Source organism: Sorex fumeus, unplaced genomic scaffold (assembly GCF_029834395.1).
Source record: "Sorex fumeus unplaced genomic scaffold, SorFum_2.1 ptg000026l, whole genome shotgun sequence".
NCBI classification, from domain to species: Eukaryota; Metazoa; Chordata; class Mammalia; order Eulipotyphla; family Soricidae; genus Sorex; species Sorex fumeus.
The window spans coordinates 15232137-15247306 of record NW_026606083.1 but is presented as its reverse complement, the minus strand read 5'-3'; the positions used below and the strand labels follow the sequence as shown (position 1 = coordinate 15247306).

At 39.9% G+C, this 15170-nt stretch overlaps 1 protein-coding gene across 2 annotated transcripts in view; it reads left to right on the top strand.

Annotated features, from left to right (window-relative positions):
* The window catches only part of NSUN6 (NOP2/Sun RNA methyltransferase 6), a 33236-nt gene extending 18607 nt beyond the window's left edge, over positions 1-14629 (top strand). Inside the window, exons 7-11 of one of the 2 annotated variants that reach the window (XM_056114618.1) lie at positions 3451-3570; positions 6245-6389; positions 8919-9064; positions 11408-11533; positions 13685-14629. In XM_056114618.1, coding sequence (XP_055970593.1) covers positions 3451-3570; positions 6245-6389; positions 8919-9064; positions 11408-11533; positions 13685-13906 — 759 coding nt within the window. In that variant the 3' untranslated portion in view covers positions 13907-14629. Of the gene's footprint in view, positions 1-3450; positions 3571-6244; positions 6390-8915; positions 9065-11407; positions 11534-13684 lie in introns of both variants that reach the window. The other variant, XM_056114617.1, reaches the window with a different exon arrangement.
* Positions 14630-15170: the final 541 nt, after the last annotated feature.

Sequence of the window (15170 nt, the reverse complement as noted above, 5' to 3'; positions counted from 1 at the left end):
TACTTGCTATTGTAGTCTCTCTGGCCCCCAGATGTTGTTTCATGACCCAATAAAGTGTATCTGGCGAATGCATCTGTTAGGGTTCTTGTGCAAGGTCTTCCACGTAGTAGCGTTGGGTTGCTAACCTGAGTGCAGATGGTCTTTGCTTCCTCTTCTGCATGCTGGTTAACCAAAAGTCAGACAGGAAAATAGATTTGTGTTATTATCATCCATACCAATGTTATTTTAACACATTGGTGTGTATAGCATCTCCCGCACCACCCCCAAACCGTAGGCTAGGCAGGCACACTGCTCTGCGGGGAACGCAGTCCTGCCAGGGTGTCACCTCCACACACTGCAGCCAAGCGTGTATGGGCATCTGTGCTGGCCAATTTATATTTATACAAATAATTCTTTACTAATATATATCAGCTCCCTCTTTGTTTTTTAAGTTTGACATTGCATTAGGTCAATGCAATGACACTTAAGCTTGCAAAGACTTATAAATTAGGAAAAGAATCACATAGCAGTTAGGGCAAGTGTTGGAAGCATGTAGTTTACATAGCCCCCCAGACATCACAGGGAACAATTTTGGAGGCCCAGCACACTGATGTTTACCCAGGTAATCTCCAGCACCACAGTGCCTGGGCTGCATGGCTCCTCAGGCCTTTACAGTGAACCACTGCCCTCGGAATTGGGCCTCCTCTATACCACTTGGAACCCCCCCCCCCAAAGTACCATGTCTTAAATGATGTTTACTAACCAATAATTGAAATATCTCAGGCCTTTACAGTGAACCACTGCCCTCGGAATTGGGCCTCCTCTATACCACTTGGAACCCCCCCCCCAAAGTACCATGTCTTAAATGATGTTTACTAACCAATAATTGAAATATCTCATTGAAGATTTAAGATGTAAATACTCTAGTAGCTGTTTTCAAAGTTACATTGTTTTAATGAGAAGAAAAGTACTTACTTTAATTTTCCCCTTGCCTGGTTACTTCCCTCTATAGTGAAGTGCCCAGTGGTTGGACAGTTTAGGAAACTTTAATATAAACCAGGCTGGAGCGATAGCACAGCGTAAGGTGTTTGCCTTGTGCGCAGCCAGCCCAGCCGAGCCAGGTTCGATTCTTGCGCTCCTCTCAGAGTCCAGCAAGCTACCGAGAGTGTCTCGCTTGCGCAGCAAAGCCTGGCAAGCTACCCGTGACATATTCAATATGCCAAACACAGTAACAACAAGTCTCAAAATGGAGACGTTACTGGGCCTGCTCAAGCAAATCAATGAACAATGGGAGGACGGTGTTTGTTTGTTAATATAAACTGTTCCTGGGGCTTCTCTCCGCGTGGCTTTTCTTTGAGCTGGCTAGGATGGGACCTGGGTTGGAAGGCTGTAAGCCCAGCTTGCTCAGAAGGTGTGGCTCACTCAATGCAACCCACAGCACCCAAAAGGAGAGAGAGAACAAAAGGGAATGCCTTGCCACACAGGCAGGGGGGGATGGGGGGGGATGGGGGGTGAGAGGGATACTGGGATCAGTGGTGGTGGAAAATGGGCACTGGTGGAGGGATGGGTACTCATTGTATAATTGAAACCCAAGCACAAAAATTTGTAAGTCTACAACTGCACCTCATGGTGTTTCACTAATAAAAATGATAAAAACCAAAAAAAAGAAATAAAGAAGGTGTGGTTCAGACTGCAGTCACTTTCCACATCAATGATTCTGCAAGTCACACACACCTGGGAGATTTTAGAAGTACTGATGCTTTGACCCTTTTGCCAGAAATGGCCATCTGACTCGGCTAAGTGAGCACTCAGCGTTTATTTTGAAGCCATTAGGTAATTTTTTGGTGTGACCAGGACCGAGAAATACTGGGAACAGTAGAAGGTAACTTGTTTTCAGCACACTTGACATTTAAATATTTAACGGTCTCTCCCTTGGATTCTCAGATTTTCAGTTTATTGCACAACTAGGAGGTTCTTAAAGTTTTGCTTGATTGGAAATTTCTGACAGTTTTGGTCTATACTTTTCCCAGTTATTATTAGGAGTGAGGCAAAACATTTTGTCTCTAGATAGGTGCCTAAATCCCTAGTAGCCATGTGTTTTAGTGCTTTAATATTGTAATTCAGTCTTTACGTATTTTTGGAAAAAACTAGATATTTGAAACAAACTGTAAGAGGCGAGGCTGTTTTTAGTGTTTAGTGCTCTGCTATAGCCATTAGCAGCCTACACAATTTGTAATGATAGTAGTTCTGCTCAATCTCATTTTGTCATCTTTCTCACTTTTGAGCTTCAGTTTAGAAGTAGTGTTTTGGGATTCATGTACTATTGTAGTTCTTGAGGACAGGCTAATCGATGAAAATGTGGGAATGAGTTCAGACATTTAAACTTGGAAAAAAAAAACTTGTTCCATGCTTGTTAACTTCTACTTTTTTTTTGCTAAGTAATTTAAAAGATAAATTATTATGTGACACCATTCTATCATTTAAGTTTATAGCAATACTAAGAATGAATTAATGATGTCATATCACTTGTTGCTATATATTAGCAATCTTAGGGTTATATACTGTCAATCTATCTGTGGTTTTAAATCAGAGCTGACCAAGATGTTTGCTTTTTTTTTTTTTCACATTTAACTTAAATTTTTTTTTTTCAGTGATGAGGAAATGGCAATGTAAACATGTCTATAGAGTGGCATTAGAAACTTCAGATGGAATTTCTTGTGTGAGAGTTAGATGGGAAGCACTTGAAATTACAAAGTTGCATAAATGTTCTGAAAAAAAGAGCTAAGGCTTACTTATTTTTCTGAGTGATCTTAGGTTAGGTGTTCAAATACAGTCAGTCATTGAATTTAGAAAGAGCAGTATGCTTTTAATTTTGTTTAATTGGCTGCCAAATTGGTTTCAGAAATGTGCAGTGTGTATAAATATCCTATGAGATTTTAGGTCCTTTTAGGAAATGGTAAACTTCAAGGACACTCGTATATTTACAAAGAGTGTACTCTAGGGATATATAGCACCGCAGGGAAGCATACAGCCAATTCAGATTTGATTCTTGGCATCCTATATGGTCCCCCAAGCCCTGCTAGGCTGACCCCTGAACATAGATCCAGGAGTAAGCTCTGAACATTGCTGAGAGTGGCCCAAAACAAACAAAAAAATACCAAAATAATACACTCTGGCACAGGATGCTGTATGGGATCACTTCCGAAGATTTCTTTGTATTTTCTGTCTCTAAAAGTTTGAATGGGGCTGGAGTAGTAGCGCAATGGGTAGGGCGTTTTCCTTGGCATGCAGCCGACCTGGTTCGAATCCCAGCATCCCATATGGTCCCCTAAGCACCACCAGGAGTATTTCCTGAGTGCAGAGCCAGGAGTAACCCCTGAGCATCGCCAGGTGTGACCCAAAAAAGCAAAATAAATAAATAACAGTTTGAATGGTTTCAAGTCACTGATAATTTTTTTCTTTTTCTTACAGAATTTGCCATCTGCTGTTGTAACTCATGTTTTGGATCCTCAACCCGGAGAGAAGATTCTGGACTTGTGTGCAGCACCTGGAGGCAAAACAACGCACATTGCTGCGCTAATGCGTGATGAGGTGAGACTGTTCAGAGTGAAATCAGGGTGTTAACGTAGTTCAGTGAAGAAGGTAGATTGCATGACTTCAGAGACATCTGGTGTTCAGATACTTCAGGTGCAGGCATATGCAGACTGCTTAGTTCTCAGCCATCTATTAAGCTCAGTAGAGAATTGCCATTTGTAAAGACTGTCTCAGTACCTTGCATTCCACGTCTGCTCTTATACTTTAGAATAAATTTCTTCCCTCATAAAATTAAAATTAACTGAAATTAGGTGGTGTTTTCATGTTCTTAAAAGACTTGACAGTTGCTTTAAGCTGTTAAAGTAAATTTCAACACTACAAATTAATTTGGTAGTACCCAATTAAACTTGTAAAACATACATTTGATATACATACATGTATGATAAAGAAATATATACACAGATACATATCCAATATGTGTGTTGTCTAGTCTTGGTGGTACATAGAAACTTTATCTGGCTTAATTGTACAGCTGACTTAATTGTCGCAAAATATTGATAAGTCTGTCCTTGAACTTTAGCTTAGTTTTAATTGCTTTTTTTCCTATGTTTCTTTTTTCATATGCGTTTTCTATCTTCAGGGCTGATGTTACCTATTTTCTCAGCTTGCCCTTATAACCAGTCAGTATTTCATTGAGATTCTTTAAGAATGATGTGTTGGGCGGTAGAGATAGTTCAACCAGTCGGAGCGCAGGCTTTACACACAGGAAGCCTGAATTCAACAGTCCCCAAGAGCCCCATACTGGGAGTAACCCCTAAAGCATTGCAGGGTGTGGCCTCCAAGCCAAGAAAAGAATAATATTGCCAGTAGCTATTTTTTTCCCCATAAAGCTAACTGAATGGTTTCTAAAATCCTTATGTATGCTAATATCTTCTGCAATAACTTCCTTGATCCGAAGCCAGATTTTAATTGATGGATTAAACAGGTTTTTAGTGTATACCAATTATTGGAGATTTAGCAGTAAACTATAGTGAACTAAATTTTCTTTTCATGGAACTTATCTTCTAAACAGAAGATGGGTTATATACAAGTCAGTGGACAAGTCAATGAATAAGAGACAGGGATTGTGATTGAGGCTGTGGTGACAAGGAAGGAGGGTAGCAAAGGGCAGGGCAGCAGCTCTATTTACTGATAGAGTCAGTTTCCTCGATGCTCCCTCTCCTCACAGTGCCAGATGGTGGAATTTATCAGCTGATCCTTTTTTTTCTCTTTTTTTTTTTTTCCTTTTTGGGTCATGCTTGGCGATGCACAGGGGTTACTCCTGGCTCTGCACTCAGGAATTCCTCCTGGCAGTGCTCAGGGCAGCATATGGGATGCTGGGAATCGAACCTGGGTCGGCCATGTACAAGGCAAACACCCTACCCGCTGTGCTATCGCTGTATCTCCTCACTTTAGTCTTTAACCAACACATTGAGACTTTCTTAAAATAAAATGTCACATGCTGGAGGTTGAAATGTTAATACTGAAATATATCTTCTCAAGTGAATACATTGAAAGATAAAATTTACTGTCTTGTGCTGTTTGTCTCACACACCCATTTGCAGTTGCAGTAACTGATGACTAGCCTTAAGTGATTAGAAAAATGACCTAATAGAAAAGATATTTTGTTAGGGCCAGGAAGATAGTGCAAACTCAGTCCAACATGATCATTCCATCAGCTCTGGGTGTGACTTCAGCGCCCACTGCTGCCTAGAGTGATCTCATTCCCAAGTGTTCTGGGAGTGGTCCCCATATTTTAAAAGATTATTGTTTGAATTTGGGGAGAATTAAAATCCTTTGTTCATTAGAACGAATGGACTTACCTTTTTATATAACCTCTTCTTTATTCAAAAATAATTTAAGGTGTTGGGGCTAAGGAGATGGTTTAGAAGACTGGAGTCCTGGGTTTGATTCCTGGTACTGTAAGCACCACTGGGTATTACGCCCTCCCACAGTCCCCTCCGAAAAGAGTTTAAGTTGTTAACAGTAAAAATATTTAGCTGAAATACTTTACCACAACATAAAATGAATGCAAAATAGAAAGGATATGAATGGCATGTAATGCAAATTACTTTCCAGGAATTTTTTTAGATTGCAAGCACATTTTGTTTGTTTTGCAGTGCTGGGGATTGCAGCTGAGGGCCTCACACATACTAGGCAAGTGCTTGAGCATTGAGCTTCTTCATTCCTCACCCCACAAACCTAGTTTTTTTTTATTTTGAGTTTTGTTGATTGCGGTAGCTGGACCTTAGAAGAGAATCATATAGAAAGAATGTCGCTGTTGGGTTTGTTTGTTTGTTTGTTTGTTTGTTTTATTTTGTTTTTGGTTAGGGTGGGGGAAGTTTTTTGGACCACCCACCTGAAATGCTCAGGGTTTACTGCTGGCTCTAAACTCAGGAATTACTACCTGGCAGTGCTTGGGGGACCATATGGGATGCTGGGAATTGAACCCAGGTCAGGTTCATGCAAGGTCTGCGCCCTACTCGCTGTACTATCACTCAAGCCCCCAAAATGTGTTTTTAAAACAGAAGGACTAAGTATCTGATAAAAATTTAATATATGCATTTTGTTAATGAATTCAGCTTCAAACGTAGGATTAGGAAGAATGTGGAGAATTAATTTTTCATTAGTTTTTGCTCATTAATTTTCATAATTGCTTTATATTTACACTTTTTTTCTTTTTCTTTTTTAGGGAAAAGTAATAGCACTGGATAAAATATCTAACAAAGTAGACAAAATAAAGCAAAATGCTGCATTGTTAGGATTAAATTCCATTAGAGCATTTTGCTTTGATGGAACAAAGGCACTTAAACACGATATGGTTAAGGACACAGAAGGTGAGTAAATTTATCTTTTAAAGATTTTTAATCACTGACTTTTCCAGACAAATTTCATTATCATTGTTGTAGCCCCCAGGTATTTTTAGAACATTGAACCTTTGGCAAAGAACTAAGCTATTTTGTCTACAGTAGTTACCATTTTGCTTTTTTTTTTTTTTTCTGACTTTTTGGGTCATACCCAGTGATGCACAGAGGTTACTCCTGGCTCTGCACTCAGGAATTACCTGGGGCAGTGCTCAGAGGAGCTTATGGGATGCTAGGAATCAAACCCAGGTCGGCCTCGTGCAAGGCAAACACCCTATCCATTGTGCTATTGCTCCAGCCCCTCATTTTGCTTTTTAACTTCATCTTCAAGCAATTATCTCTGAATATCAAGTTTTTGATAAAGTAGTATCACCCCCTAAGCCTTGGTCTAAACTCTGTTCTTAACATATTTGACATCAGTTCATGTTACATTTCAGAAAACTTCTGAGATGTAATACGAGTCTTTTGGTTTTATGATTTCTGATTTATTTTGTTCACTTTTTTCTTGAGGAATGTGATATGAATTAGAAAGGTAGAAAAAACTGCCATGTATCTTATTTTTGATAAAAGGTTACATTCTTTAAGTCATTATGGTTTCTCTTTGTTTCTTTGTTTAGATTTGATTTTATGAAATATTTGAGAAATTTGCCTATTTTAATGAACGAGTGAGCATTAATCTTTTCAGAACCTGTATTCATTAATTTGAGTAAAAATGGTTTTAAAAAGCTGTGGTGGCCGAAGAGATAACTCTGGATTGAGTGCATGCTTTGTATGGTGGAAGCCCAGGCTTGGTCCCTGCTCCCACTTGGTCCTCTGAGCAACATTGCGAGTGACCCCTGAGCACAAAGCTGGATGAAGTTATGCTCAATGATGTAAGCCAGCCAGAAGAGGATAAATACTGCATGATTTCACTTATAATGAAGTTACTAGAGTAGGCCTGTTAGACATAATAGGTTACTAGGAGACCCTGAGCCTCATCAGATGCAGTCCCCATACAAATAACAATAACAAAATAGATAAATGACTGTAGATATAGTTTTGATTTCCTACTTCCTTATGAATTGCCACAGAGAAAAATACTCTTTTTAACTGTTTAAATTTCTTGTGTGAAAACTGTTGTTCAAATGGTAATTAAGGGGACTGGAGTGATAGTACAGCAGGTAGGGCATTTGCCTTGCACACAGCCGACCCGGGTACGATCCCCAGCATCCCATATGGTCCCCTAAACACCACCAGGAGTAATTCCTGAGTGCAGAGCCAGGAGTAACCCCTGAGCATCACTGGGTGAGACCCAAAAAAGAAAAAAAAATGGTAAGAGTGAAAACAACTCAGTTTAATTCATTACCATACCATTACTGAAACTGTTGGTAGGATAACAGTTTTCACATGTCTGTGAATGTATATAATCTTACAAACAAAACAGGGATTAGGATTAAACCAGTCATGATAGAGGGACAATCAGTCTTTGTTGCTAATAAATAACCTGGCATAATCAGTTACTGCTTTTTTTTCACTCATCACATGATAACGTAGTGAGTATTGTAAGTTATGATTTAAAAAAAAAGACAACAGTTCAAAAATGGAGTCACTTGTCTGAATAACTGCAATCACCCATTGGAGATTATTAAGAACTAACTAAATTAATTGAATTTTTTGTTTGTTTGGTTGGTTCTGCAGTCAGAGATCACTGATGACAAGCATAGGATATAATATGAGGTTCCAGAGATCGAACTCGGGTTAGCTGTGTACACGCAAGCACCCTACCTGCTCTACTATCTCTCCAGCCCCACTTAATTGAATTTTGGCCTCAAACATAACGTTTGATCTGGCAGTTTGAAATTAGCTATTCAGCACTAATGAGGTTTTCTGACCTGATTGTTCAATTTTCTCTTTGCAAAGGTGATCCTTTTTGAAACAGTCCATTCTCTCTATGGCTCTTTGGAGTAACTTTCTCCTTGCCAAATCACTGTTGCCTGATTTTATAAATTATGGAGTAAAGTCAGTTAGATCTTTAAATTTACTCAAATGAATTTTGTTTTGTTTGGAGGCCACATCTTTTCACATTCAGGGCTTTCTCCTTGCTCTTTGCTCAGTGATCAGTTCTGGTGGTGCTTGGGACTTTATGCAAGAGAGTCCCATAAAGTCCCATAAGTCCCAGGAATCACCAAGAAGTGTCAGCTTCCTGAAAAGACTAGAATTAATTATAGGTTCGAGCTCTAGTGAATTGCAACTTCTGACATAAGGGATATAATGTCTCATTGAATTAGGACTTAGAATCATCAACTATGAAAATCACATTCTGAATCTTTTTATATAGCAAATTTGTACTAAATGTAGTCAGTTATTTTCATCAGTTGGAGGGAAAAAAAATATTTCTTATTTTCTATGCCAGATGATGAATGACATAAAAGCTGCTTCTGATAATGTATCTATCTTAGGCATTTTCTGTTCTTGACCAGTAAGGGTACACTACAAGATGTGTCTTGATTCTTTCCTTAGAAGAACCTCCATTTTTACCAGAATCCTTTGACCGGATTCTTCTTGATGCACCCTGCAGTGGACTCGGACAGAGACCAAACATGGCTTGTACTTGGACTTTAAAGGAGGTGACTTCATATCCGCCATTGCAGAGAAAGCTTTTTACAGTGGTAGGTGATAATATTTTGCTGTGATAGAACGTTGGCTTTCACTACTTTGATAGTTAAAAAATGAAAAATTGTACTCAGCAGCAATTATTCAGTTACTTAGATGTGGAAATAATCCAGTTATCAGTCAGCAGCTGAATCAAAGCAAAGTGCTTTATTAACATACTTAGGAGTGAGAATCTCTGCATGGATGAAGTTATGCTAAGTGATGTAAGCCAGCCAGAAAAGGTTAAATATTACATGATTTTTCTTACAATGAGGTTACTTTAATAGGCATATTTATTGAAACAGAAAGTTGGATAGAATTCACTAAGGGACTGGAGAGAGTTCCCTGGGGAGCTGTGTCCAGAATTTTGGTCTGGGACAGTAACAAAAGTTATACAAGTGGATAGCAGTGTGAATGTTAATGCCACCAAATTGTGCTATTGAAATGGTAAATTCCATGTATTTTTTTTTTAATCACACAACAAAACCCCCAGAAGACCTGATTTTGAATGCAGGGAGTTTTTCTTTATGTTGATCCAGCCTTTAATCCAGAGGTTCTCAAACTTATTTGACCTATGGTTCTTCTTTCTGGGGAAAAAAAAATTGCTTGGTACCCCCTTAGAAATCTACCTTCTTTAAGTGATCATTTCCTCCCTCTATACCCCAGACTATATTGTCTGTCATTCTTTGTATCATTCTAATGCCCATTGCTCCTTCAGCAGGTGGTATCACTCATTTCAGAAATACCATACAGCAGCTTTTCTGCTCAGACATTGAAATTTGAGCATTTTGCTTTCTCCCAGGAAATTGCTGTTAATATATTGGAAGTTACTAAATAGTGTTAAAAATGGTGTAAGATAAATTTCCCTTCTTAAAAACAAACTTTCTTGATCATCTTAGATAGCAAATTGGAAGTGGATAGTTCTTGACTCAAATGTTTTGTAGGCAGGTGCTATGGGTTTGATCCCTGGCACCACAAGGTTTTCCTGGGCATCCCTGGGTGCAGCCTTGGAGGCCCATAAGAACTGCTTGGGAGACTGAATAAAAGAAAAAAAGAATAGAGTAAATACACCACTTGCTGGGGTAGAAACCAAGAATGTGGGCTTAGAACCAAACACATCTTGATTGCAGACTTGGTTCCTCAACTTAAGTGACTCGAAGAACATAGGTTTCCATAGCTAGGAGGTGTGGGGAGTAGTTTTAATAAAGTGGGTTACCTTTGGGGCCAGAGAGATAGTACAGCATATAAGGACTTTACTCAGCCTACCTGGGTTAAAATTCTGGCACCAGCCAAGCTCTGCCAGGAGTGATCCCTGAGCATAGAGCCATAAATAAGCCCTACCATAAATAAGTACAACCAGTTGTGACCCACACCTTCCCACCCCAGATAGAATAAGATATAACAGTTTTGTAAAGGGTTACCTTTTGGAGATAGTGAACTTAGCCTGTGTTTGTTATAAGTGGACTGAAGAAAATCTATATAAAATGATTAAAATAGTAACTGACCATAGTAACAAAATCTAAATTTTAATCAGCTTACTCTGCTGAAGATCTGTGTTATGAATGTAATATATACTTGAAAAATCAAACTTGTTATTTGATTTGCTCGAGCGGCTCTGGCCTGGAAACTCACCACGTTGGCTTCAAATCTAAGGAGAGTGAAGGGCACTTCAAGGGGTTCTGAGCTGAGAAGTGACAAGTTTTCAAAGGGCTGCTCTGACTGCTGTATTGAAAATAGATTGCCGCGGGTCAGGGAAGGACGTGTGTCAATCAAATATGAGTCTGTTGCAACAATCCAGGCAAAAGATAATGAGGCTTGGCTCAAACCATGGCAGGGGGAATGGTGATTGCTGCCAAAATTCTTGTTATATTTTGAGGAGAGAGCCAGTAGCACGTGCTACTGTGGGGTGGAGGTGTGTGCTATCTGTGTGTGAGGAAGAAACAGGCAGATTGAGACTCCTGGAGTACTACGAGGACCGGGTCTGGGGATCTGGAAGGACAGGAAGACATCTCCTGTGGCTTTCAGAGGACTGAGATGTTCTGTTTGGGACCTATCAACTTTGATGGTAGAAAATTGTGAAGTGTTTGATTCGATAGGGAGGGAGTTCAGCAGGGTGTCTATCATAAATATGTGAGTGTGCAGTTTCACATCAAAATGGCATCTAAAAGCAGTGGAGCTGAGTGATTGAGTTTGGGAAAGTCTTGGTCCAGAGGACCATATGGCAGGTTCATGACAGTTAAATTACTCTCGTGCAGAACGATGTAGAGAAAAAGTAGTGGTCAAGTGACCCTCAAACACTGCCCTTATCAAATGCCTTGAGCAGAGTTTTAGTCTTGTGATGTGATCTCACTTTCCTTCAGGCTGTTCAGCTGCTGAAACCAGGGGGTGTGCTGGTCTATAGCACATGCACTATCACCCTGGCAGAGAACGAGGAGCAAGTTGCCTGGGCCCTCGCCAAGTTTCCTTGCCTTCAGCTTCAGCCTCAGGTAAGAATAGTTTCAAATCCTTCAGTGCACTGTGATAAATCACAGCAAGTTAAGTGTGGTGATAAGCACAGGGTGTTACTGGAGGAAATATGCCAGACAAGATTTCTGAAACAAACTCACCAATGAACAAGAACATTTCATAGATTATATCCATGTTAGTCTGCCGAAAGAGTGTTCATTGTCCTCACCAAGTCTTTTCTCTGTCTTCATTCATTGCCATGGGGTTCAAGTGCCACTGAGCTCAGATATTTGCTCTTACTCATGTTTCTTTTACTTGTGGCTTTTTTTTCCCCTATTACTGAGAACTTGTTTTTACAAAGTTGTGTTTATTCTTTTCCTCTCTGTCCTAGATTTTTCTGACATGGAAATACTGAATAGTTTTTCTCATGTAACATCAAAGTTCAAACAGGCTTTAATAACCAGGATATCAAAAGACATGGGTGGGATGAGGGGTTGTTCAGGATGATTTCTACTTTGTTTCCTACCAAAAAAAAGTTTGCCACTTAAAAAACCTAGCATTGGTTTTCTGTTAGTATTTTTTTAAATTATTATTATTTTGTTTTGTTTTTGTTGTTGTTGTTTTGTTTTTGGGCCATACCAGCCAGTGCTCAGGGCTTACTCCTGGCTCTGTGCTCAGGGATCACTCCTGGAGGTGCTTGGGGGACCACATGGGGTGCCAAGGATTAAACCTGGGTTGGTTGTTCAAGGCAAGTGCCCTAACCGCTGTACTGTCACACCAACTGTTCTGTTACTGTTTATGATTAGAGATTTAGCCCATATTTGAGATTATTTAGCTTAATCATCTGTAGTAATGCTCACATTCAGATAAATTGAACATCTTAATTTTTGTACCTTCTCAGACTGAATTCTAGAGGTAATTAGAATATATAAAAAAATGTTCAGAGTTGATTTCCGGACTAAGAAATTAAGATAATTATAGATAAAAGTAACACTTCAGAATTCCCTTGGAATTTGTGTGTGTGTGTGTGTGTCTGTGTGTCTGTGTGTCCATGTACACACTCAGTATATATCTTATAGATATCACACATGTCATCATTTATATCTAAAAGAGATGAGTCAGTTAGTAAGCAGTGTATTTTGTCAGGTTCATGTCTGAAAATTTATGATAACAAAAACTTGTCTGTGAAATGCTGACATAAGTTCGAATTATAGATCTGTTGGTAGTATTGGTTTGCAGGGATCACTCAGTTCCTGTGCTTCTGTATTCTTCAAAACACTGATGCAATCTTAATATATGGATCTCTTTTTATTTTTTTTTATTTTTTTTTGCTTTTTTGGGTCACACCGGGGCATTGCACAGGGGTTACTCCTGGCTCTGCACTCAGGAATCATTCCTGGCGGTGCTTGGGGAACCATATGGGATGCTGGGAATCGAGCTCGGGTCGGCTACATGCAAGGCAAACGCCCTGCCCGCTTTGCTATCACTCCAGCCCCAGGATCTCGTTTTAATATTTATAGCACATTAAAAAATAAATCCAGGGAACTGGCAGGATAGTACAGCTTGCTAGGGCATTTGCCTTGAACACAGCTGACCCGGGTTCGATCCTTGGCATCCCACATGATACCCAAGCACCTCCAGGAGGAATTCCTGAGTGCAGACCACCTCCAGGAGTAATTCCTGAGCATCACCAGATGTGATCCAAAAAGCCAAATGATTTTTAAAAATCCAATTAATATGGGTGTCCAAGAGAAGAATCTGTTGATACCTGGAGAACTCCTATCAGTTTGGGACAACAGGATAAGGCTCCTTTGTATCTTCTGTAATTGATGATAATATGGCCCATGTATTTAATACTCACTATATGCTGCGCATGATCCCACCTTCTTAAAGCCTCGTAACTGAGAAGTTTATCACGTACTTTAGGCCATGACAGAGCTTGAATTGGACTCCGTATTTCCAGCAATGCTGGGGAATTGGGTGCTCGTTTACCTGGTGCCCTTCCCTCAGTTTCCCTACTTGACTGTTTTAGTGAGCAAACAGCATTTGCATCCCACAGAAATTAAAGTTATTTTCATTCCTTCTTCTCTAGAATTTGTTTGATTGCAGTCCAGTTCACCTTTTAACATCCACATACACAGGCATTCTCTGAATGGGATGCATGCTCATACTGGCTCATTTTCTCAAAACAGGAGCCACAGCTTGGAGGAGCAGGAATGATGGGAGCTGGACTGTCATCTGAACACTTGAAACAGCTGCAGCGATTTGATCCCTCTGCTGTGCCATTGCAAGACACTGACTTTGCCTCTCTCGGGGAGGCCAGCCAGGACGACCTGATCCAACTGGCAAATAAAGATTGCATAGGCTTTTTTGTTGCGAAATTCCTAAAATGTGAAAGCTCAAAGGAGGCTTAGGAAGCGTCATCTGTGGGTTGTTAGGCTTTCTTGTGTGTCTGTATTTGTTTTGGAGCCACACCTGCCTCTGTACTCAGAGATCACCCCTGGCAGGATTCAGGCCACTATATGGAATGCCGGGAATCGAATCCAGGTCAGGCATGTGCAAGGGAAGCGATCATGTGCTGAAAACTATGACTTCAGCCTTGTTTGTTTGTTTGTTTGTTTTTCTAAAAAACCTTATTGTTGCTGGTGACTGGTGGCACAGCTGTAAGAAAACAGGTGCCAGAGACCTTCACCAGGGACAGACAGAAAGAAAGTCATCTTATGTTTGGGGAAGAATTTTCGTTGATTTAGTAGAGTATGAAGAAGAGGACATGCCAATAGATGTGTGAAATGTTTTCATTTGGACTCATCTGGTTTGTATTTATAAAGAATGTGACTTTTAAGGTTAAAATCATCAAATCTCACAAAAGAAATAAAATTAGTAATGTAAAATTTGGAAATTTTTTCCTATTCCTGAGTCCTAATGGAAGGTATAGCATTCACCTTGTGCTAATATCTGCATATGTTACCTGACTTTTCTTAATATTTGGTCACTCAAGCCTCTTCATGTTTTTATTTGTGGGGTGGATGGCTGTGGCACACCTACAATGCTCAGGGCTTACTCTTGGTTCTGCACTCAAGAATTACTCCTGGCAGGCTTTGGGAACCATGTGGTGTGCCAAGGATCAAACTGACTGCCGCATGCTAGGCAAGTGCCCTATCCGCTGTCTATTGCTGTAGCCTTTCAACTCCTCTCAAATGAAGTCTAAAACATTTTGAAATGGTGCTATGCCTTTACTGTCACTTTTTTCTTCTTCATACTTTTAAACAAAAGCATCCTACAATTTGGGTAGCTTTTATCATCCACCAGCACACATGTGCTATTAGAGATGTGATTGGTGGTAGAGAAACCCAGCTTCTGACAGTTGGTAGCTGGCCTGCCATGTACATTTGGGTCCTAGAGTTTCCTGTTGAATGTAAAATGTCTCACAGGAGACCTCCATCAGGCAAGACATCTATGCGTATGATAAAGACAAAACAGGACAATAAATCCACTTCATAACCAAAACTGAATCCAGACAAAAATATCACTAGGCATATCCTAGTGTGGCCAGTAAAAGTGACTGCCTTTTGAAAAATGAGCTAGAACTTGAAGCTTGCTTTATGCTACCTGCCTTTTAGGTCAGAGTATCAAGATAACGCAGGGCAGTTTGAAGACTGTTTCATAATGTTAACTACA